A 24,806-nucleotide genomic window follows, 5' to 3' on the forward strand; every position below is an offset into this window, starting at 1 on the left:
ACAAACCATTCCCCACCCTCTGGGGTCTCCAGACTTGGCAACTTAAAAGACTTGTGAACTTCAACTCCCAGAATTCCTCCCTGCTGGCTGAGGGATCCTGGGAGTTGAAGTCCACAAGTCTTAAAAGTTGCCGAGTTTGGACACCCTTGGTCTAATAGTGATGGCGAACCTTTTTCTTAAGGCATACCAAAATTGCATGCATGCCCACTCAACCTCCCCACCCACCTGCACATGCGACCCCACACGCATGGAAGCACCATGGCACGACAAAACCACGGTCCACTAAAGCGCACTCAATTAAAGCGCGTACGTGACACAGTGGTTAAATGCAGCACTGCAGGCTACTGCTAGATCAGCAGGTCAGCGGTTCAAATCCCACCGGCTCAGGGTTGACTCAGCCTTCCATCCTTCCGAGGTGGGTAAAATGAGGACCCAGATTGTTGGGGGCAATATGCTGACTCTCTGTAAACCGCTTAGAGAGGCCTGAAAGGCCTATGAAGCGGTATATAAGTCTACTGCTATTGCTATCATCAGCGCAAATATGACCACGGAGAAAAAAAAAGCGCTTTTAAAGCAAGCCGATTCACATAAAGGTAAGGGTTAGGTTTAGGTTAAGGGTTAGGTTTAGGGTTACGTTAAACGTTAGGATTAGGTTTAGGTTTAGGTTAAGGGTTAGCGTTAGGTTTAGCGTTAGGTTAAGGGTTAGGTTTAGGGTTAGGTTTGGGGGGGTTAGGTTTAGATTTACGCGTTAATTTTAAGTTTACCGCTCACAGCGTGCTGTTTTCGTCGCGCTGTGATGACGTCATGTACGTGCTTTCATCGAGCGCGCTTTAGTCTACCGCGGTTTTGTGGTGGAACCTGGAAGCACAACCCCCCCCCCCCCAGTCTCCGGAGGCTTTCCTGAAGCCTGGGGAGGGCAAAATGTCAGCTGGCCAGGGCATGGATGCTCGCCAGAGCTGACAGCTAGCATGCCACCAAATATGGCTCCACATGCTACCTGTGGCACGCATGCCATAGGCTCACCATCACTGGTTTAATATAACATATTGGGCAGTGGTAGGATTCAAATAATTTAACAACCAGTTCTCTGCCCTGACAATTTGTTCCAACAACCAGTTCACCAAACTGCTCGGAAAGTTAACAAATGGTTCTCCTGAAGCGGTGCGAACTGGCTGAATCCTACCTCTGATATTGGGGATCAATATCAAAATATTGATATTTGAAATTGATAAAATATTGATATCAAACTATCAATATCAAAAGTTTTCTGGACACCCCCACCTCCCCCCCGCGGATATAAACAGGTTTGTTTCATTGCAACACTTCTTTCTCTGGTGGATGCAAATTCTGGAGGATCCTTTTTACAGGATTAAATATTTGAATGAAAAATTCCATGCAAATTAGGAATATACTTTTTTTGCTTTTGATGTTTTTATTCACAATCCTTTTAGAAAGCTGAGTTTCTTTAGAATGTTATTTAACCCAACCTGAATTAATCTAAACACTCGTTCGAAGACTTAGGTTTTGCCAAAATAAGGAGCATTTTGGGCAAAATTGTTTTGTGGTTTAAAAACGACAACTGTTAAAATTATGGTTATGTGTAAAAAATCAGTAGCCTGCTTTTTTTTTGTTGGTCTTATTTAAGGGTGTTCAGGAAACCTGTGGCAGAATTTAGAATAGGCTAAGCACTTTGTGGATGCGGGCAGTTTTTATCTCCCAAAATCTTTCAATTAACATGCCTTTGCAAAGAATACTGGGAGTTGAAGTCCACACACTGTGAAGTGGCCCAGTTTGGAGAAACTTTGATCTAATCAGTGAGAAACTGTTTTCTCCTTTTAAAGAGTAAAGTGATTTTTGCAAAACTTCAGAACATCCTTCTCAATGGCTCCCATACATAACTGTCCAGATTACCTTTTTAAAAAACCTATTTTAAAAAACCCTAATATCCCCACCCTCCATTAAACCTGATTATTAATTTCTTTGCTTCCCTTCATAAATCCTCCCATGGTTAAATCTGTTTTTTTTTCCAAGAACTGTGGCATTGTTCAACGCAGGGAAGTGTGTAAACAGTTCCTTTATTGGATTAACAAACAGTTCACCCATTGCTCGTGATCTTTTCATAGTTCCCAGGAATAAAATAGAAAAAGATAGTCAGCTTTTATTTATTTTGCATAGGTAGCTGATAGGATTTCAAGCCATTTTTCAATCCTAATTTGCCTTCCCAGTCAAAGTAATTGTTGCAGCACCTTTAAATCAGAGGCAAAAACATTCAATTTACAATAGAACTGTGCGGTTTGGTGTTTTATTATTGTTTTTAAAAAACAGATCTATAGAGCATTTTTTTTTTCATTTTGGAAAATATATATATATATATACTACAGATTTTTTTTTTACACACTGATATTTCCAGGTTCTTTTGAGATTGGAATTTCCACATTTTCATTCTAGTTCATCAATGATGCCAGGAATAGAGACTGCACACATCACAAATTAAACAACTCTAGAGGTGGAGCGATTTGTCAATTAAAAGCTTTCCTTGCTGTGATTTTTTTTAAGTTACAGTACAAAAAAGTTGAGCAAGAAGAAACAATTATTTGCACCTTATTTTCTTGACCATTCCCCCCTCCCCCGTCCCTTTCCAGTTTTGGTAAAATATATATTTCTAGACACAGGCAGTATTTGTCTGTTTAACTATTGTGGATGTTAATTTACTGGTATCCAGGGCATTCTGCTTCCCAACTTGAGATCAAAATTAGAAGGTTAAGTGAATTAGACTAAGTACAATGAAATACATAATTGACGTAACAACTGTGCAAAGCTGTCAGTGATTAGAAGATGTGTGCCAGGTCTCTCATTCCTCCTTTTCCGCCCTGTGTAAGTTACTCATTGTGGAAAGACCTGAGTAACTTTATCAAGCAAGAGGAAAGACCAAGTAGACATAATTCTCCCATGATACTCAATGACTCCATAGTGTTTGCGAGTGCAAAGAAAACGGAAGGGAAGGGGGGGGGGAGAGAGAGAGGAAAAGGGAGGGAGAGGAATAAAGGAGGGAAGTGAGTGGTGGGAAAGGAAAGGAAGGGTGTGAGAGGAAGGAAAGGAAGGGAAAGGAAAGGAAAGGAAGGGAAAGGAAAGGAAGGGAGGGAGAGAGGAAGGAAGGAAGGAAGGAAGGAAGGAAGGAAGGAAGGAAGGAAGGAAGGAAGGAAGGAAGGAAGGAAGGGAATTTCATATTCTAGGAACCCTTCAAGTGCTGGTGCTGCATCATGCCAATTTTTAAATCACCCCCACCCCCCCACACACAAAAAATCTCCCCACATACAAGTGACAACAGAACTCCTCAAGAGGCAAGCAGAAGTTTAAAGTTCAGGATCAGGGATAGGGGATTAAAGATGGCCGCCGTCGTAGTACTGAAGCCCTGCCCCTTTTTACTTGCATTATCGACTTTTTTTGACTCCGCCCCCCACCTGCTCCCTGGGCTGACTGCATTCATCAAGTATCCAAAATGCCAACCTTCAAGCTACATTGCAGAAGGTGGTAGTTGTTGCTGCACTCATACCCTTCCAATCAAGGGCACCGTCTTGGCTAACTTTTCTACAAAGGGCCAACAAAATCTTGTATTCAACCCAGGGCAAATGCAACTATCTGGTGAGTGTGTGCCTGAAAAACTGTGTAGGTGTCAGTAGAATTCTAATATACAGCCAAGCAGGATTGCATATTCCATGCAAGGCATCCCCTGCCTTGTGTTAAAGACTTTGAAAAGTAACTGATTGGGCAGGTTAATTAATGGCTCACTGAAATGGACAAAAGCTGATTTTATTCCTCTTGTGAGCGACTGATCACAGATCAACCTCAAAACCAGGAAAATATTTCTGAGGGATTTCTAAGCACCTTGAATATGGCTGTAAGATGCTTCATAAACAATTCCCCCAAAATGTATTGTCTCAGAAAATCCAGTGCAAAGAGAGGTAATGCCTAAATTTCAAAATAGGTTTTCTTCGGCCTTCCACAAGGAACATCCTGTATTCTCAGGACTACATTTATCTGAGGAGATCCAGAATGAAATTGTGCCCAAGTAAGGAAAAGGCACGTGGTTGTTATAACCACGAAATTGATCAATTTCCACATCCCAGAATTTATCATAATTGGGACACACACACACCCCACTGGAAGTTCTGTTGTCTGCTGGATGTGGGATTTCCCCATCAAGTTACAAGACACTTTTCATAATCAACATTCATTCACAGACATTTAAGGCAACTGGATAGAGAGAGAGAAAAAAGAACCACCCACTGATTTTATAAAAAAAAGCAAAAGTAAAACAAAATGGCCTGCGTTATGCACAACGGATCGCATAAAACTGTCAAAGACACACATTATTAGAAAGGGCAAAGATAGGATGGAAACTGGTTGTTGGGAAGTTCAAAAGATTCAAGACGAGCCAGAAAAGACGCTGCAATTTTTCTTCCAACTTAATACCAACCATTGCCATCGTATTTGCCCCCGTTACAACCTGAATTCTTTTTTTCCCTGCAGAGTGTATCTGAAGCTCAGAAAGCTAGAAATACAGTAGAAAAAAAAAATACTGCTTAGAGAACACGCTTTGGCAGTATAAATGCTTCGCACTATTTTGAACTCAAATACCCAAATTAAAGATCTCGCTGAAATTAAGCTTCATGGACTTAACCAGCACTCAAATAAAACTTCAAACGAAAGAAAGAAAGAAGGGAAGAAAAAAAAAGCAAAGGAAATCACCAACACTCCAGATGTTATTATTCTGAATAATATCAGATTCTTGGCAAACAAGACATACAATTAAAAGAAGAACCTTCCGTAAGTCAAATGAAGATATATGGAGAGGCATCCTTTGGGGTTCGTATAGGACTGTCCTGCTTATTAAGCAATACTGGTAGAGCTCTCCAAACACTGATTAAAAATTCCTTGGATGGAGTCAAAAGTCTGTTTTTTTGGCTTTCTTGTTTTACTGTGCGTCCGATCACCTGTTTTCTGCCTATGCAAGTTGGTCTGAATGTTCACATGGAAAAGATGGGCCCATCTGCTTCTTAGCTGATTCTTTTTTTTTTTTAAACCTTTTAAACAAATTCAACTAAAACTGGGCAAAGGCAAGGAGCAAGAACCTGTAATCTCAGCATCTGAGAGTTGTGTTTGGGATAAGCACCAAATGTTTTAAAGACAGTTCTTGTCCACTATGGCTAATTTGAGCATTTCAAAGGGCTTTGGTTGGTGTAAAAAAGTAAAATAAAAATGAATTTACAAGGAGGATGGAAACATACAACTGAAATGCACTCTCTTACAGAGGTTAAGAGAGAGGGGGGGGAGAGAGAGAGAGAGGAAGAAGAAGGAGAGAGAGAAGGAGAGGGAGAGAGAGAAGACCAATATTCTTCATATTTATACAATGTTTCCCTCCAAGGATGAAAAAAATGCTTACATCTAAACAATAGGAAATGATTTGACCATCTTGGCCAAAAAAAACCCCGCCCCAATGTGGTGCAATTGTGCTTTCTCTCAGACCAATTCACTTAACAGAGCTGTGGTTTTCAGAAAAAGCTCAAACCTTGTTCTATACTAGTGTTTCTCAACCTTGGCCCACCTGAAGATGCGTGGACTTCAACTCCCAGAATCCCCCAGCCAGCGAATGCTGGCTGGGGGATTCTGGGAGTTGAAATCCACGCATCTTCAGGTGGGCCAAGGTTGAGAAACACTGTCCTATACTAAGGAATGAGCAGATATCAAATAAAAATACAAAAAAAAAAATTCACTCCAACAACTTGATTTTCCCTAAACGCTGTTAGCTCTAAGGATCTCCACGCACTGACCATTAGATCATGATAAGAAAGTTGCTAAGAAAAAGAAGAATAAAATGTTCCCTCATAGAATTAAAGCACAGAACCAACATCCCTATTTTTCTTTTTTTAAACAAAAAAAATGTAAGAAGCATGAAGGGAAGAAAAATTCCACCACCACTGTGGAAACACTGGTGACAACCCCGAATTTTTTAAAAAATAATAATAATTGATTGATTAACACACGGCTGCGTTGGCCAGAAACTAAGAGTGTCAAAGGGCTTTTGAAATTCCAGTAGCACAGGCACAGCGGCAAAGAACAGTATAACAGCCAAAGTTCAGTTCCATTTGGTGAGCCTTCGTTAGCAGCAATTTGAAAGAGGAAAAACAAAAAAACACAGGGCACAATTTAAAAAATAAAATAAAAAATATATATAAAGGGAAATGTCTCCCACCAGGGCCATGAAAAGGAAGGAGGGCTATGGAAAGAAACTTCGCTTCCCCTGGGACTTTACAGCATCGTCTGCAATACCTCTCTATAAATATTTCACGCTGAACAAATATACTCATTGTCTTTCTTCTTCTTCTATGCTTTCTCTCCATTTCATCCCTGAACCTCAGAAACACCTGGCAGTTGTGCGTTAGCAAACACAATCGGAGACTCTTCTTGAAGGGAATGTGGAGTCGCAAGGGAGGGCATTCCCCATTCCATTTTGCTGTATTCCCGCTGAAAAATAAATAAATGCAGATATGCCCTAAACTAAGTGCAAAACGTCGTCCAAATTAATAAGGGAGCTGCATCTCCACCTTAGATGTTACTCCGTTCACTTCTACCTATTGGTTATGCGGCTTCAAAATGCAGTATACAAAATATAGCCATTGATATTTTAAGGACAGTAACAACATTCCCCAAATTTCTTCTTTGATTCCGTAGTTTTTAAGTTGCTCTATTAAAAAAAAAAAAAAAAAGGTCTCCCAAATCTCCCCCCCCCCTTTTTTTTTCTTTTCTTCTTCAAGCATTTAAACAATACAAGACTAAAAGATTCTGGAAATACCTCTTGTACAAAAGTGATTTTGTTTTTTTTGTTTTTTGTTTGTAAATCTTGAAACAACATTCAAAAAGGCACTTCATCCTGGAAGAAATCAAGTTCAGAGACAGGTCAACTGCTCTAATGAAGCAGGGCAGGGTGGGGGGGGGAAACACTCTGCATAGCAGGATGAGCTGGGAAGCGGGTGGAAGGGGGGATGACTTGACTGGTGAAGTTAACACCAAGGGTTCATATTTTTTTTCTTTTTGGCATGTTTTAAGGGAGGGGAAAAAAACAAAAGAGAGCAGAATTTGCTTTATGAAATGCGTTAAACGTCCCCATTCAAAATAGCTTCTTTTTCTTCATCATTTAAGACGTAATCCGTTCACTTCACGGCATTAAGTCAATCTCATGATTTAGAAGCACTGGGTCGCGGCTGTCTCGCATTGGGCAAAGGAAAAATCAGGAATATTGAAGGTTTACCCAGAGCAGTCCCTGGGAGAGGCTTCAGGTAATGCAACAGGACAGGTGTTCCAAGGAGCCGACTACCTGTTACACAGCTTGTGGAGCATAGTGTAGACTTCTTCCTCCCTGCTTAACCCTTCAAAGAAAGGAATAAGGTCTAGCAATTCTGTGTCTGCCATGTCGTCAAACCAGGACTGAACAGGCACCTGAAATAAAAAAGCAACAGCAACCCAACATATTATTATTATTATTATTATTATTATCGCAACAACAGAATTGTATCACAGCGGCCAGTTGTTTCGCCGGATTTGGCATTGGTTACTAGTCGGGCCCCACCCAGGGGCCTAGGACGTCGTAACGTATTTTCATAATATGCGTGCAGATCCAAGCAGTGCGGCTTTTTGCATTTGACTGATGGTGATTTTGTCAATTTTTAACTGTTTTAAATGTAATTCCAGTGCTTTTGGAATAGCACCCAGTGTGCCAATTACCACTGGAATTACCACTGCTGGTTTGTGCCATAGTCGTTGAATTTCGATTTTTAAGTCCTGGTATTTTACGATTTTTTCATGTTCCTTCTCGGCGACCCTGCTATCACCTGGTATTGCGATGTCTATGATTGTAACCTTATTTTTCTCAACCAGTGTGATGTCTGGCGTATTATACGCCAGTATTTTGTCCGTTTGTATGCGGAAATCCCACAAGATCTTGACCATCTGATTTTCGGTGACTTTTTCAGGCTTATGTTCCCACCAGTTTGTTCCTGTTTTAATATTATAATTTTTGCACAAATTCCAATGGATCATTTGTGCTACTGAATTGTGCCGCAATTTATAATCAGTCTGCGCGATTTTTTTACAGCAGCTGAGTATGTGATCAACAGTTTCATCAGCTTCTTTGCAAAGTCTGCATTTGGCATTATTATTATTATTATTATTATTATTATTATTATTATTATTATTATTATTATTAAAATAATAATTCTGCAGTTGTAGATTGCTCGAAGCTTTAAGAAAATTCATTTACTCCTATCCCGTAATTTATTAATTTTAGAAATAATTCATTTATTCCTGTTAAACTGTCCTGTTTAACAATGGAAAACTTGGGCTGGCTGGTGGTTGTATGTTGAGGAAAGTCTCACACGCACGCACTCCTCCAGTCATGAAGAAGTTCCAGACAAAGCCATGGGGTCACTTGCATTATTCAAGGAGATGGTTCTGTATTTTATTCATTTACTCCTATCCCACCTTTATTAGTTTTAGAGGTAATTCAAGGTGGCAAACATATCCAGAAACCCCCCCCCCCTCGCGCTCAATTTCCTCATAACAACAACCCTGTGAGGTGGGTTGGGATGAGAGAAAGGGACTGGCCCGAAGTCACCCAGCTGACTTTTATCCCTAAGGCGGGACTAGAACTCACTGTCTCCTTGTGATTGGCCCAAAGTCACCCAGCTGGATTTCATGGCTAAGGCGGGACTAGAACTCACCGTCTCCTGGTGATTGATGCACAATTTGGCACTTGAGGTTTTATTTTATTAAATTTTGAAAACACACCCATCTATATCACAGGAGGACTCTTTTAATATTTTAAAATATTAAAAGATACAAAATTTGAAAAGAAAAGGATAAATTAAATGTGTTTATTTTTAAGGGGGCTTTCAGGGTGTTAACTAGCTGTGTGCTCTAGACCCAAACAGGGCCAGAGAGCCAAGTTTTTACAGCTTCTCAGGAGGTCAGGAGAGTGGGGGGCCCATCTCACCTCTGGGAGGAGAACATTCAACAGGGTGGGGGCTACAACACAGAAGGCTCTCTTCTTTTACTTCATGAATTTAATTAATGGTTTCTTTGGCAAATGACCGGAGAGTTATAATTCTCTAATGGCAGATCCCCAAATTTCTTACTAAACTGACACTCTGGAGTCTATTAAAAAAAAGAAAAAGCCAACTAATATCTCCCTAAACAGAACCAAAAGCAAAAAATACTTCCATATATTGCAACCATGGTTAAAGATGAGCCTTGAAAGTCCCTTGGGTTACGAGGAGATCCAACCAGTCAGTCCTAAAGGAAGTAAATCCTGACTGCTCTTTTAGAAAGATGGATCTTGAAACTGAAGCTCAAATACTTTGGCCACTAAAGTAGACCGTAATGTTTGGAAAAATAGAAGGCAAAAGGAGAAGGGAACAGTAGAGGATGAGATGGTTAGATAGTGTCATCAACACAATGAACATGGGTTTGGGGAAACTCCAGGAGACAGAATAGAATAACAGAATTGGAAGGTCATCTAATACAATTCCTTGGTCAGACAGGAAACCCACTGCCATTTCAGAGAAATGGCTGTGCAATCTCTTCTTTAAAAATCTCCAGTGTTGGAGGATTCACAACTTCTGGAGGCAAGTTGTTCCACTGGTTAATTGTCCTGATTGTCAGGAAATTCCTCCTTAGCTCTAGGTTGCTTCTCTCCTTGGTTAGTTTCCATCCATTGCTTCTCAGGTGGTCTGGAGAATAATTTGACTCCCTCTTCTTTGGGGCAGCCCCTGAGATATTGGAAGACTCCTATCATGTCTCCCCTAGTCCTTCTTTTCATAAGACTAAACATACCCAGTTCCTGCAACCATTCCTCATATGTTTTAGTCTCCAGTCCCCTAATCCTCTTTGCTGCTCTTCTCTGCACTCTTTCTAGAGTCTCCGCATCTTTTCATGGTGACCAAAACTGGACGCTGTATTCCAAGTGTGGTCTTACCAAAGCCTTATAGAGTGGTATTAACACTTCACGTGTTAATGGGAAGACAGAGAAGGGCAAGGGGGACCTAACATTAGATCCCACAGATTAGGTCTCCTTCGAATTCCATCTGCCAGCCAATGCCGGCTGTCGACTACCCGGAGGAGGGCCTTCTCTGTGGCTGCTCCGGCCCTTTGGAACGAGCTCCCCGTGGAGATTCGGACCCTCGCCACCTTTCAGGCCTTCCGGACAGCCGTTAAGGCCTGGCTGTCCCAGCAAGCCTGGGGTTGAGTTCCCCCCCCCCCCACTTGAATTTGCTGTGCTTGCTGTGTTTTTTAAATTGTTGTATCACTGTCCTGTTTGTCTTCGTGACCCGTCAAAAGCGTGTTCCACAAAAGTGCGGTCGACGAAATCGCGTATGTGACGTCATCACAATGCGACGAAAAAGATCGAAAAATTGAAATAAAAAATAAATTACAGCAAGCCGATTCACATAAAGGTAAGGGTTAGGTTAAGGGTTAGGGTTAGGGTTAGGTTAAGGGTTAGGGTTAGAGCGTTAGCGTTACGTTTAGCGTTAGGTTAAGGGTTAGCGTTAGGTTTTTCGTTACGTTAAGGGTTAGGTTTAGGTTTAGGTTAAGGGTTAGGTTAAGGGTTAGGTTTAGGGTTAGGTTTAGGGTTAGGTTTTGGGGGGGTAGGGTAGGTTTTTAGCTTTATTTTTACATTTTTCAATCTTTTTCATCGCGCTGTGATGACGTCACATACGTGCTTTCGTTGACCGCGATTTTGTCGTCCGCGGTTTTGTGGTGGAACCGTTTGTCTTACTTTCTGTATGTGTTTTCCCTTCCCCTGGTTTTTGTTCAGCCGCCCTGAGTCCCTTCGGGGAATAGGGCGGCTTACAAATCGAATAAATACCAATACCAATACCAACATGCTGTGGGGTCCATGGGGTCGTGGAGAGTCAGGCACAACCTAATGACTGAACAACCACAAAATTGAGATCAAAACTACTTACAGCATTTTCAGGGTGGAAGATGTAAGACGCAGGAGAATTGTCTACGATGACGACTTTGCTCAAATCTCGCCCAAGCCGGCTAAGATCTTTCACATAATTTCCTCTGTGGAAAACACAGGATTCCCGGAAGAGTCGAGCCGTAAACACACCCCAACGGTCCAACAAATCTGCCACTGGGTCTGCATACTTTTGAATATATATTTTTTTTAATAAAAGAAAAGGGGTTATGGTTAAGAAATAAGAGAACGTTTCTCTCCCCATGAAAAACTAAATGTATATTTTTTATATATATACAAACATTAAATAAGCCCCCATGAAGAAATAAAGATAAAACCATGATGACGGTGTGGCTGAGTGCTTTCCTAGGATGTGACGTAAAAGCTTCCAGAAGTCAAAAATGATGACAGACGTGTTATTTTTAGTCTGGTGGAAATAATTCACGCTTAGGGTAAGAGGTCTTCCTAGGAATAGCAATAGCAGTTAGACTTATATACCGCTTCATGGGGCTTTCAGCCCTCTCTAAGCGGTTTACAGAGTCGGTGTATCGCCCCCCACAATCTGGGTCCTCATTTTACCCACCTCGGAAGGATGGAAGGCTGAGTCAACCCTGAGCCGGTGAGATTAGAACCGCTGAACTAGCAGTCAGCTGAAGTGGCCTGCAGTACTGCACCTTAACCACTGCGCCACCTTGGAACCAAGCGCTAAGAGGGCCCCCGGAAAATTGAGGATTAAACACACAAAAAATACAAGTCGTCCTCAAATTACGACCAAAATTGAGCCCAGAATTTCTGTAGTTAAGTGAGACATTTGTTAAGTGAGTTTTGCCCTATTGTACAACCTTTCTCGGCAACGGTTGTTAAGTGAATCACTTGATAAGTTAGTAGCTCGGGTGATTTTAAAGGAATCTGGCTTCCTCCTTGACTTTGCTTGTCAGAAGGTTGCAAAAGGTTGATCCCAGGACCCCGGGACACTGTGACCGTCATAACTATGAACCAGTTGCCATGTATCTGAATTTTGATCACATCATTATGGGGTTGCTGCAAAGGTCTTTCCCCCCCCCCCCCTTTCAAAACATTTGCTTCTTATCCGACTGCAGAGGCTTCGTGAATGAGAAGCAAAAGGTTTCTTTTCCCCCTGTTGAATAAGTTTGCTTCTTATCCGACTGCAGAAGCAAAACATTTTCAAAGGGGAAAAAAGAAATCAAGAAACAGCCTAGTTGTTTTTTTTTGAAAAAGCATCTTTGGGATTTGGTTCAAGTCTAATTCGAAAAGCATCACTGAAAGGAACCAGCTTCGTCTAGATCAAAATGGCATTTTGTCCACGTGATATGAAGCACAATTGGAAAGTCTCGTTTTTAGAAAGAGGAAATAAACCGTGACAGAAGTAGCAGGTAGGCTTCAAACCAGGGATGGCGAACCTTTTGGGTGCCAAAATAACGCGCTTGCATGCCAACCCCTATAATTTAATGCCCCTCTGTGCCATGCCCCCTGCCCATGCGCGCATGACACGCCCCCTTCCCGCTGTCCCGCGTGTACTGCTTTCTTGGAGCCTGGGGAGGGTGAAAATGGCCTCCTCACCACACTTCTCCAGAGGCCAGAAATCGCCGTTTTCCGACTTCCGGTGGGCCCAGTAGGTCCGTTTTTCGCCCTCCCCAGGCTCCAGAGTCTTTCTAGGAGACTCCGTTCCCGAACTTTTGGGTTGCGCATTGGGTGTTTTTTTGCTCTCTGGAGCTTCAGGGATGCAGAAAAAAAATCAAGGCCGGAAATCAGCTGACCAGCGCGCGCATGCGTGCCATAGATTCGTCATCCTGGTTTTAGACCAATTCCTCATGAAGGGACAGAGTATATAATCTTGTACTTTCCTAAGCATATTCTGCTAGATAGTCCTTGATTTACAACGGTTCATTTAGTGACTATACAAAGTTACAATGGCACTGGAAAAAAAGTGACTTGTTTTTCACACTGTGGTATCCCCATGGTCACATGATCAAAATTCAGATGATGGACAACTGACATATATTTATAATGGTTGCAGGGTCTTTGGGGGGGTGTATCATGTGGTTCCACCACAAAACTGCGCTCGATTAAACCGCGCCCGACTAAACCGCGTCGCTGACGTCATCAACAGGGTGACAACAGCGCGGAGACAGAAGCACGCTGTAAATCCTAAACCTAAAATTAACCCCTAAACCTAAACTTAACCCCCCTAAATCTAATCCTAAATCTAATCCTAAACCTAACCCTTAACCTAACCCTAAACCTAACCCTAACCCTTAACCTAACCCTAACCCTTAACCTAACCCTAAACCTAACCCTAACCCTTAACCTAACCCTAACCCTTAACCTAACCCTAAACCTAACCCTAACCCTAACCCTTACCTTAAGTTGAATCGGCTTGCTTTCAAAGCGCTATTTAAAGCGCCCTTCTTTCTCCGTGCTGGCTGTTGTCGCCCTGTTGATGACGTCAGCGATGCGGTTTAATCGGGCGCGGCTTAGTCGAGCGCGGTTTTGACGGGTCACGGTATCATGTAATCCCTTTTGCAATCTTCTGACGAGTAACGTCAATGGGGAAGCCAGATTCATTTAACAACCGTGTTAGAAACTTAACAACCGCAGTGATTCTTCACTTAACAACTGTGGCAAGAAAAATGGGGCAAACTCACTTAACCAATGTCACACTTAGCATCAGAAACTTTGGGCTCCATTGTGGTCGTAAGTCGGGGACTACCTGTATTAGACTAGAAATCGAACAAACCAAGACTTAAACGATTAACGGTCGATATGCATATTATTTGTAATTTTATAATAATCCTGTTTTAGTTTGAAAACTGTGTATCTTGTAATTTTCTGCACCGCATAGAATTTCAGAGCACAGAGATTAGACAATCTTCTAATTTCGTGGCGATGCCCAAGTACGATGGTTTCAATGAAAATTGTGGAAGGGTAATGAACTTGTCTTGATTTTCAGTCTTCCTTCTCAAGAACCAGAAAAGGAAGTCTGCTGGAAAACGGAAGAATATTAAAGCTGCTTTAACACTGAAACGTTAAAAGTGGGGTTTTCCTGCACTTGAAATACCTGAACTAGGGGTCTCTGCCGACACCACACCTGATATGAACTGAACACACCAATATCATATCTAGATGAGAAATTTGTAAAAAAAAGATGTTTCTTGCAGCTGCTCGGAAAGTTATCTTTGGATACACGCACAGCTGTTTTGCCAAGCTGGGTGACCTGTTCTGTGCAGGTACAGCCTCGCTTGTAATTCATTTAAAAAAATCCAAAATGGGAATAATTTCTGATGAAGCAGCCTGGTAGGGAAGCCCCTCTTGTAAATAAGAGCCACTGGCCAACTTATTTGTGAAGTTACTCTATTCCACTGTCTATTCCAGCATTCGCTGGCTGGGGAATTCTGGGAGTTGAAGTCCGGACAACTTCAAGTTGCCAAGGTTGAGAAACACTGGTCTATTCCACTAATTTTGCCACTGCTACTAAAGTGTGCACAATAATGATTTTATCCTCTGCAAAAACAGCAGACAAGAGCTTTTCTGCTATCACAAGTACAGACAACACTGGGAACACCACAAGACTAAAACATTTATGGTGGAAGTTCACTAAAAGCACGAGGACTTCTAATTCAAGGGTACAACGAAGTATAGGTCCCCTTCCTTCCTTGTTCGGAACAGCTCAAGTCCACAAAGGTAACGTTCAGCAGAATTTGCATATATTGGATTTGCTCTGTACGTTTTGACGTGCTTGAAGACTCTATTACTGATTGCCCATACATCGATCCAACTGTGCAAAAGATCTGCTTAATCTGTCCCAGTTTAAGGATAGTACATTATGTAATAAGCTATTTTTCTCTCTAACACCCTCCCTCCCCCCCCCACACACACATAACCATGGTAACTAAAAAAAGGCCTCCCATATTGGCATCAGGAGCAATCCAGGAAGGCTGAGTTAGGAGACAAGCCCATATGTGATACGGTTACCATGGAAACACTTACCCACACATTAGCAGGCAAAAGTACACGTTGCCAGATAAAGAAAGCAGAAGGGGGGGAAAAAAAGGGGGTGGGAGGGAGATGAAGATAATTATTTTCTCCTTATTTGATATGCCAAAAAAGAAAAAGAAAAAGGACCCCAACTTTCCTTCTAGGAGATTTGGGTAAGGGAAGAAAACTCAATTGTTAATGATCACCAAATGCCCGTTTCTTCAGACATGCTGGACGCAGCTGAGCCAATGTTACAAAATTAACCAGGGTGAAAGTGTATCCAACTTTGGAATACCTGAAATGAGATGAGATTGTGAGAATAAGAGACACACGGATTGCATGACTTACTTTTGCTAGGCTGGCTGTGAATAGCACACATTCAAAAAGGTCTCCCATTCTCTGAAGAAATGTGTCCACATGTGGCCGTTTTAACACATAAACCTGGAGGTAGAGAAAGGAGGAGGGCACTGAGATTCAAGAATGAGCAAATAGTTCATGAATTTCATGATCCTGGAGGACCAATTTATATTTTGATAAAAAACAAGAGGCGAAGTGAAGTCCTGCTGGATCGTTACACTCAGTTTTGTTCCTGTATAAATTGGCAAAGTGCTCCAGGACAGACAGTATAAACTTAAAGGGACGTGATTTTAAAATTAAAGGATTGTTAACCTGTCATACTAACTCAAGGAATTTTATTCATCTGCAAAAAGAATGAATGGGTTCAATGCTCTCTTTTTCAAGTCTTCAAAAAGGGAAAGGATTTTGTTTCGTTTTCAACATGGCAAAATCCCGGATTTGTGAATGGAATGGATTTTCGTGGCTTTTACTAGTAAAGCTGTTGATAGGATTGTAGTTAAGATACTTCAGTAAATAATTATAGCTAATGCAATAAAACCTATCCACACTAACTCAAGAAATGTTATTCCTGCCACATTGTTATTGAACATAGAAATATACAGCTTGTCCTCAACTTACAACCTCAACTGAGCTCAACGTTTTTGTTTCTGAGCAAGGCAGTTGGTTAAGTGACTTTTGCCCCATTTTACGACTTTTTTTTTTTTTTACCGCAGTTGTTACGTGAATCCAACGGCAATTTAGCAAATCCAGCTTCTGCACTGAACTCTGCTTGTTGGAAGTGGTTGGGAAGTTTGCAAATGATAATCACATGACCCTGGGGCACTGCAACTGTCCTAAACACATCAGTTGTGAAACGTCTGAATTTTGATCACGTGACCCTGGGGGTGTTGCAAGAGGCGTAAGTAAGAAAATGTCATAAGTCACATCTTTCGGTGCTGGTGTAACTTCAAACAGTCACTAAACAAATGGTTGTAAGTTGAGGGCTGCCTGTACTGAGTCAAGGCAGAGTTGGAATAGACTAGAAATGGAAGAATAGAGTATAATGGAATGGAATGGAAGGAGAGGAGAGAAATAGAAGAAAAGAATATAATGGAAAGGAATGGAAGGAGAGGGGAGAAATAGAAGAAAAGAATATAATGGAATGGAATGGAATGAGAGGAGTGGAGAGGAATAGAAGAATAGAGTATAATGGAATGGAAAGAGAGGAGAGGAGAGAAATGGAAGAATAGAGTATAATGGAATGGAATGGAAGGAGAGGAGAGAAATAGAAGAAAAGAATATAATGGAATGGAATGGAAGGAGAGGAGTGGAGAGGAATAGAAGAATAGAGTATAATGGAATGGAAAGAGAGGAGAGGAGAGAAATGGAAGAATAGAGTATAATGGAATGGAATGGAAGGAGAGGAGTGGAGAGGAATAGAAGAATAGAGTATAATGGAATGGAAAGAGAGGAGAGGAGAGAAATGGAAGAATAGAGTATAATGGAATGAAATGGAAGGAGGAGAGAAATAGAAGAAAAGAATATAATGGAATGGAAGGAGAGGAGAGAAATAGAAGAAAAGAATATAATGGAATGGAATGGAAGGAGAGGAGTGGAGAGGAATAGAAGAATAGAGTATAATGGAATGGAAAGAGAGGAGAGAAATGGAAGAATAGAGTATAATGGAATGGAATGGAAGGAGAGGAGAGAAATAGAAGAAAAGAATATAATGGAAAGGAATGGAAGGAGAGGAGTGGAGAGGAATAGAAGAATAGAGTATAATGGAATGGAAAGAGAGGAGAGGAGAGAAATGGAAGAATAGAGTATAATGGAATGGAATGGAAGGAGAGGAGTGGAGAGGAATAGAAGAATAGAGTATAATGGAATGGAAAGAGAGGAGAGGAGAGAAATGGAAGAATAGAGTATAATGGAATGGAATGGAAGGAGAGGAGAGAAATAGAAGAAAAGAATATAATGGAATGGAATGGAAGGAGAGGAGTGGAGAGGAATAGAAGAATAGAGTATAATGGAATGGAAAGAGAGGAGAGGAGAGAAATGGAAGAATAGAGTATAATGGAATGAAATGGAAGGAGGAGAGAAATAGAAGAAAAGAATATAATGGAATGGAATGGAAGGAGAGGAGTGGAGAGGAATAGAAGAATAGAGTATAATGGAATGGAAAGAGAGGAGAGGAGAGAAATGGAAGAATAGAGTATAATGGAATGAAATGGAAGGAGGAGAGAAATAGAAGAAAAGAATATAATGGAATGGAATGGAAGGAGAGGAGAGAAATAGAAGAAAAGAATATAATGGAATGGAATGGAAGGAGAGGAGTGGAGAGGAATAGAAGAATAGAGTATAATGGAATGGAAAGAGAGGAGAGGAGAGAAATGGAAGAATAGAGTATAATGGAATGGAATGGAAGGAGTGGAGAGGAATAGAAGAATAGAATATAATGGAATGAAAGAAGAGGAGAGGAAACGATGGAAGGGAAGGAAAAAAATTTATTGTCACTAAATTGTACAATGCAAGAGAGAGACAGTATTGTATCAGCATGTAGTTTGGTTTTGTGTGTGTTTAATTCACTTTTTTAACTGGAGGTAATCTACTCTTGAGATACATCTTTTGTTGCAGGCCTTCTTTTTTAAAAAGTGCGAAGGAGACATGTGGACTTGGGACTTCCCAGCATCCTCTTCATCGCGTTGTGGCTACGTCCCGGTGCAAGTACTCTAGGATAGGCCACTAATATTGTACACAGCCTATCCTGGATTACTTGAACCCGGCCACAGCCCCTCCTGGAAAGGCAGGCCAAGAAGGTTGTCCTTTAGAAAAAGAACAGATTAGATGCAAAACATCATCACCTATTAAAACCATGCACAACTGTCCACAGTTTATCATAGTTTTACACACACTCTCAGCAATTTCTAAATGGGAAAAAAAGTTAAACAGTTTGTAAGTACAGATAAGTCCTCAACTTACAACAGTTCATTTAGTGACCATTCAATGTTACAACGGCACTGAAGAAAGTAACTTATGACAGCTTTTCACAGTTACAACCTTGGCAGCAACCCATAATCATGTGATTAAAAATTTGGACGCCCGGCCACTGGTTCATACTTATGACATTCAGAGTGTCCAGGGGTCACGTGATCCGCCTTTTGCGACTTTCTGACAAGCAAAAGTCAATGGGGAAACCAGATTCACGTAACAAATGTGTTACTAAGTTAACAACTGCAGTGATTCACTTAACAACTAGGGCAAGAAAGGTTCGTAAAATGAGGCTAAACTCACTTAACAAATGTCTCACTTAACAACATAAATTTTGGGCTCAATTTTGATTGTAAGTGGAGGACTTTTTTCCCTTCATAAGCTGTTGCAGTCATTTCAGTAACCATAGGGCCAGGTCCGATTTTACGACAGTGGTTAAGCGAATTCAGATTCTCCAAAATATATATTTTTTCCCCTTGGGTGCATTTTGCTGGAAACAAAGCATCACATGATTGCAGGATGCTGCAACTGGTTGTAAGTGCGAACCAGTTGCCAAGTGCCCCGATTGAGATCACGTGGCCATGGCAGTTGTGAGGCAGTTTGTGATGGTTGCAAGTGCAAACTCAGGTCATGAATGACTTTTTTTTTTTTGGTGGCTGTTGGAACTTTGAACTGTCATTAAAGGTAATAAGTTGAGGATGACCTTACATTTTCTTTTCTTTTTTCAACATCTATATTAAATGTAAGATAATACACATATGTATTTGCATGTTTAAGTAAATGCAACTCTCATTCAACCTCAAGTGATGAAACTGTAGTCGTTTCTCCTGCTTCTCCAGCAGGGGGCTGGACTAGAAGGCCTCCATGGTCCCTTCCAGCTCATTCATTCTATGACATAGTTTATTATCTTATATATATACTCCTTGCTCCAAATTAGAATCTCAAAGAATTTTTAAATTTTTAATGGTACCTAAATATATTCAATGCATGGTCCTCGAGGAAGCTAATATTTTCTTTTATTTCTCATAGAGTTGAAAAGACTAGTTTAATAGATACTATGCTCTTGGCACCGAATTTTGATTTTTTTAAAAGTCATGACCCATCTTTGACCCTCTATTTAAAGGCACCCCTCATGGCTGCTGAGAAAAAGGACTAAGAATTTTGGATTGTACCACCCAAAAATATTTAATGGAGCAAGAAGGAAAGCAGGTTTTGGAACTGAAATCCACAATTTTCCTTTACTTCAGAAAGCAAAACAGGTAGTCCTCAATTTACAACCACAATTGAGCTCAAAATTTCTTGTTACTCAATAAAATATTCGTTAAGTGAATTTTGCCCCATTTTACAACCTTTCTTGCCACAGTTGTTAAGTGAATCACTGCAGTTTTTAAGTTAGTAACACGGTTGTGAAGTGAATCTAGGTTAAAAATGCAAAAAATGGTCATAAATCTTTTTATTTAGGGCCGCTCTGAACAGTCGCTAAGTGAACTGTTGTAAGTTCGAAGACTACCTGTATAGGAATCCACCTTTTTTAGATGCATGTATTTGAAAAACTGGACTTTTAGCACCTAGGACTGGCATCTGAACCTCCGGAAATAGTCGTGGTCAGCAGGAAAGTTATCTGGATAAGACTATGACAAGAAGACTAGGCAGCAAAATATCCTTATGTGTTGAACCAGTTATTGTTACTGTTTAAAGTAATTCTTACCATCTTATTGCTAGCTTTCAAATTGAAACTCTGCAATCTCCCAATCTCACTAATTTTAACCTGTCTGTTAACTCCAAAACTTCATCCTCTGCCAAAAAATCTGGCCATGCTAGACAGGTGCAAAGCAAGTTGCCACCTCCATATAAAAATGCAAGTAGTACTTCTTACCTGATGTATAGTTCCATCGATTTCAACGGGAACAATGAAATCAGCATTGCTAATTGGCTAGAAAAGTGAAAAGAAAATGATCTTTTAAAAAAAAATTATTTGTAGTCTGCAGAGTCTGGAGAAACTTAACAAAATCGCAACACAGCCCAGATGGCATTAACCTGCATACTTCTGGTAAAAACTGGCAGAGATAGGCCCTTTTACACCTACCAAAGAGATTGGGATTATCCTATTCATATGTTGAAGAGAGGCATTATACATGTACTTGTATAATACAGGAACGGCAGATTTCGACAATATAGGCGTAAAAGTAATCCCCGCGTGTATGTTCTAGTTGTTCCTGACTCTAGGGGGTGGTGCTCATCTGTTTCAAAGCCGAAGAGCCAACGTTGTCCAAAGACGTCTCCGTGGTCATGTGGCTGGCATGACTCAACGCCGAAGGCGCATGGAACGCTATTACCTTCCCACCAAAGCTGATCCCTACTTTTCTACTTGCAGTTTTTACGTGATTTCGAACTGCTACGTGGGCAGAAGCTGGGACAAGTAACAGGAGCTCACTCCATTATGCAGTGCTCCGGATTGGAACTGCCGAACTGCTGACCTTTCTGATCAACAAGCTCAGCGTCTTAGCCACTGAGCCACTGCTTCCCTTAATATAGTTGTAACAGCTGACAAAATATTCTTTTAAAAAAACCCACAAAGAAGTAATTAAAAGGTGGAGCAGACTGTATCTCACCAAAGGGAGATTCCCCCCGCCCTGCCCTGAATAAATTGAGAAAAGGCATATCCCATACCTGTTACACTCCCAACGGAATTAGTTACTAGGAAAAAAACAATTCTTTGCTGGTGTTAAAGGAAAGACTCCAGCCTCTTAGCAGTTCAATTTGAGCTAATGGATTTCTTTGGGGTTAATGTCTTTTTTTTAAAAATAAAAATAAAAATCTCTGCCAAGGATTCCTTTCCCTTTTCAAAAAGGGAATTCGGAGCAGGCAGCCCTCGCTGGCAACAAAACCAGGGAAAAAAGCAGATTGCATCAGCACTTCCTGGGGTTTGTCCAGAGAAAAAGCAGCTGGCGGAGAAGCAGCCTTTGACTGAATGTGTTCCTTTTTCTACAAGAGCATAAGGATATTTTGGAAACCATCTCAAAAGGTTCCCCCCCCCCTCAGTTTTAAAGGGAATGCAACCTTTTTACCCCACAGGAGGATTTTTAACAACTCTGAAATTCATCCTTTGAAAAAGATGGTGACTCAAAAATGCAATGCCAGGCTGGCACAAGGAGTCCTTGACTTACGACCACAATTGAGCCCAGAATTTCTGTTGCTAAGCGAGACAGTTGTTAAAGTGAGTTTTGCCCCGTTTTGCAATCTTTCTTGTCACAGTTGTTAAGCGAATCACTGCAGTTGCTAAGTCAGTAAAACGGTTGTTAAGTGAATCTGGCTTCCCTCATTGACTTTGCTTGTCAGAAGGTCGCAAAAGGGGATCACTGCGACCGTCATAAATAGCAACCAGTTGCCAAGCTTCTGGATTTTGATCACGTGACCGTGGGGAAGCTGCGATGGTCGTTAAATGTGAAAAGTGGTCATAAGTCAGTGCTGTTGTAACTTTGAACGGTCAATAAACGAACTGTTGTAAGTCGAGGACTACCTGTATTTGCATACAACCGAATGCAGCAAGAATGGTTTGCAACACATTTGAGAATACAACAGGAGAATGCCATTTTCAAATTTTTCCTTAACTTAAAAAGAACCTGGGGGACGGAAGAAAAGAGAAACCTAAAATGTTTCCCGTTCTCTTATTGGTTTTACCAACTGACCTGTCCTTTTACTATCCAAAGTCTGAAAAAATTGTCTCTTTTACTTAGTTGTATCCTGCCTTTATTGTGTTTGCAAATAACTCAAAGTAGCAAACATATCAAACACGCTTTCTTCCTTCTCTTTTCCTCACAATAACAATCCTTTGAGGTGGGATGGGATGGGAAAGAACGATTGGCCCAAAACAGGGGTGAAATGCTACGGTTCGCCTGAACCGATAGTAAAAAAATGTTTAAAAAGGTTTTAAAATAGTTCTGACAATTGCACGGCACAACTGATCATCAGAACTTTTAAAAAAAACTTTTTAAAGCATTTTAGTTAAAAAAAATGTTTTGAAAAAAAGTTTTAAAAAAGGTTCCGATGATCAGCTGTGCGACAGAAAGCAGAAAATCCTGCTCTCTAGGAAATCTAAATTGCGCTTCCCAGCTGTTTCCCACCCCCCCCCCCCCCGTTGTTCTATTTACCTTTGCAGACTCAGAAAAGGCTTCTTAGCTGTGCGCATGCCATGCACGCAAAGTAGCAGACTTCAGAGCATTTCACCCCTGGCCCAAAGTCACTCAGTAGGACTTCATGTCTAAGACGGGACTAGAACTCACCATCTCCTGTTGATTGGTCCAAAGTCAGTAGCTTTCATACTTAAGGCGGGACTAGAACTCCCAATTTCCCATTTTCTAGCCCAGTGCCTTAACCACGGGACAAAAATATATCTCAATGGAAGACCAGGCCTTAAAACTGTTTCTGAACAGCCTTGCTGGAGGGGCATAACCCAACCCATATATGAATAATCCTCATTTAACAATACTAACCGGGATGGGAAACTGTTATCAGTATGATACACATTAAGCTGTGATGATATGCATCACCAAAGATTGCAGACATTCAGACATGCAGAAATTTAAATTGGGGAGGGGGGGAGGAGGAGGCATACTGCTTTCCACTGGCTTACAAGCCATAATTGAAAGGGTTTGCATTTTGGCAAGTTAATATCCTGCGATACAGGTAGTCCTTATTTAGTGTTCAAAATTATAACAACACTGAATGAGAGGGGATTTAACAGAATAGCAAGAGTTGGAAGGGACCTTGGAGATCTTCTAGTCTAAGCCCCTGCTCAGGCAGGAAGCCATTCAGACAAGTGGCTGTCTAGTCTATTTTTAAAACCCTCCAGTGATTAAGGGAAAAGCATCGTTTTGAGGTGGTCATGGATATTTATATACATGGCTATATCAACCACTAACTGTCGTGGCCATTCATGAGTTAGGTTACCATGACAACAAAGACATTCTAAGATCTAGAAAGGACATCAGACAAAGAAGATATGCCTGTCCTTTTTCATGTATTTATCACAAAGTTGTAAGAAATATTATTAACAGCATACGTACCTTAAAGGAACTATGCACTAATGTTTCATCAAGATCAATGACCACACATTTCTTCCCGTAATCGGATATTGTCCTTTCTGGCAAGAGGTATTTAGCTGGTGGCTAAAGAGAGAGAAAGAGAAAGAGCACCTTAAAAATATAGGAATTTCCACGAGAAATCTAACAATTGGTGAAAACTAATATAGTCATAATTAAATTATTTATGCCTTGCTAGACAAATACCTGGGACCACATTTCCTTTTGCATGGATTATAAAGGATTTCAATGATATAGGTAGACTTCGATTTACAACAGTTCATTTAGAAATGTTCGAAGTTAGAACAGCCCTGAAAAAAAGTGACTTATGACCGTTTTTCACTCTTACAACCTCTGCAGCATCCCCATAATCAAGTGATCAAAATTCAGATGCTTGGCACCTGATGCGTATTTATGACAGTTGCAGTGCGCTGGGGGTGGAGGGGGGGAAATCAAGTGATCACCTTTCTTACAATGTGGAACCCAGATTCACATAACAACTGTGTGACTAGCTTAGCAATCACAGTGATTCACTTAACAACAGAAAGGTCATAAAATGGGGCAAAATTCACTTTGTAAACTAACTCAGAAATCTGGAGCTCAGTTGTGGTCGTAAGTCAAGGACTACCCCTGTATTCCCTCAAATTAGCATGTCTGTCTACTATGGAAGATCCCTGGGATAAACAGAGGGAGGGATCTGAAATGGAAGAGCAGAAATCTTTCCACAATAGTCTCAAGATAAGGCATTCTTTTTAAATCTGGCAGACTTGTATTCCAAATGATTAAAATACTAAGGCAGAGGTTCATGATGATTTTTTCCCTTCACAATTTGGCTGAATTGGTCATCTGAGAGAGCATTATCAGTAAATTGACAAAACGGCTTCCACGTGGTTATAGTCAATCACAAAACAATAATTTTACAGGCAGAGGTCCAAGCAGCTTCAGAGACCAAGCCACCTGATTAATAAATTCAGCGCAAAGCAAAAAATGAGGTCTGAACCAAGACAGTTGTCCCAAATTTTTCCTCACGTGAGATCCAGTTAACAAAATACAGACTGAGAAATGTCAGAAAAACACAGAAACGTAGCAGGCATTTGTGTACAGGAAGTCCTCAAATTAGGACCACAACTGAGCACCAAAGTTTGTGTTATTGATCGAGAAACCTTTTTTGTTAAGTGAATCACTGTGGTTGTTGAATAAGTGTCATGGTTGTTAAGGGAATGGGGTTTCTACATTGGCTTTGCTTGCCAGAAGGTTTAAAAGGGGATCGCGTGACGCCAGGACACTGCAACCGTCATAAATGCGAGTCAGTTGCCAAGCACCTGAATGTAAATCATGTGACCATGGGGATGCTGCAACGGCCATAAGTGTAGAAAATGGCTTTAAGT

At 40.9% G+C, this 24,806-nt stretch overlaps 1 protein-coding gene across 2 annotated transcripts in view; it reads right to left on the minus strand.

Moving 5' to 3' along the window:
- Positions 1-6,751: 6,751 nt before the first annotated feature.
- The window catches only part of CTDSPL (CTD small phosphatase like), a 66,327-nt gene continuing 48,272 nt past the window's right edge, over positions 6,752-24,806 (minus strand). The window contains exons 4-8 of one of the 2 annotated variants that reach the window (XM_087712425.1): positions 23,404-23,505; positions 20,214-20,270; positions 15,362-15,454; positions 11,022-11,207; positions 6,752-7,497 (exon numbers count right to left, since the gene is read on the minus strand). In XM_087712425.1, the coding sequence (XP_087568551.1) occupies positions 7,372-7,497; positions 11,022-11,207; positions 15,362-15,454; positions 20,214-20,270; positions 23,404-23,505 (564 nt within the window). In that variant the 3' untranslated portion in view covers positions 6,752-7,371. The remainder of the gene's footprint in view (positions 7,498-11,021; positions 11,208-15,361; positions 15,455-20,213; positions 20,271-23,403; positions 23,506-24,806) is intronic. The other variant, XM_087712426.1, reaches the window with a different exon arrangement.

The sequence above is a fragment of the Thamnophis sirtalis genome, unplaced genomic scaffold (genome assembly GCF_051295495.1).
Source record: "Thamnophis sirtalis isolate CommonGarterSnake01/CBP01778 unplaced genomic scaffold, rThaSir2_p1.2 scaffold_4, whole genome shotgun sequence".
In the NCBI taxonomy this organism is placed as follows: domain Eukaryota; kingdom Metazoa; phylum Chordata; class Lepidosauria; order Squamata; family Natricidae; genus Thamnophis; species Thamnophis sirtalis.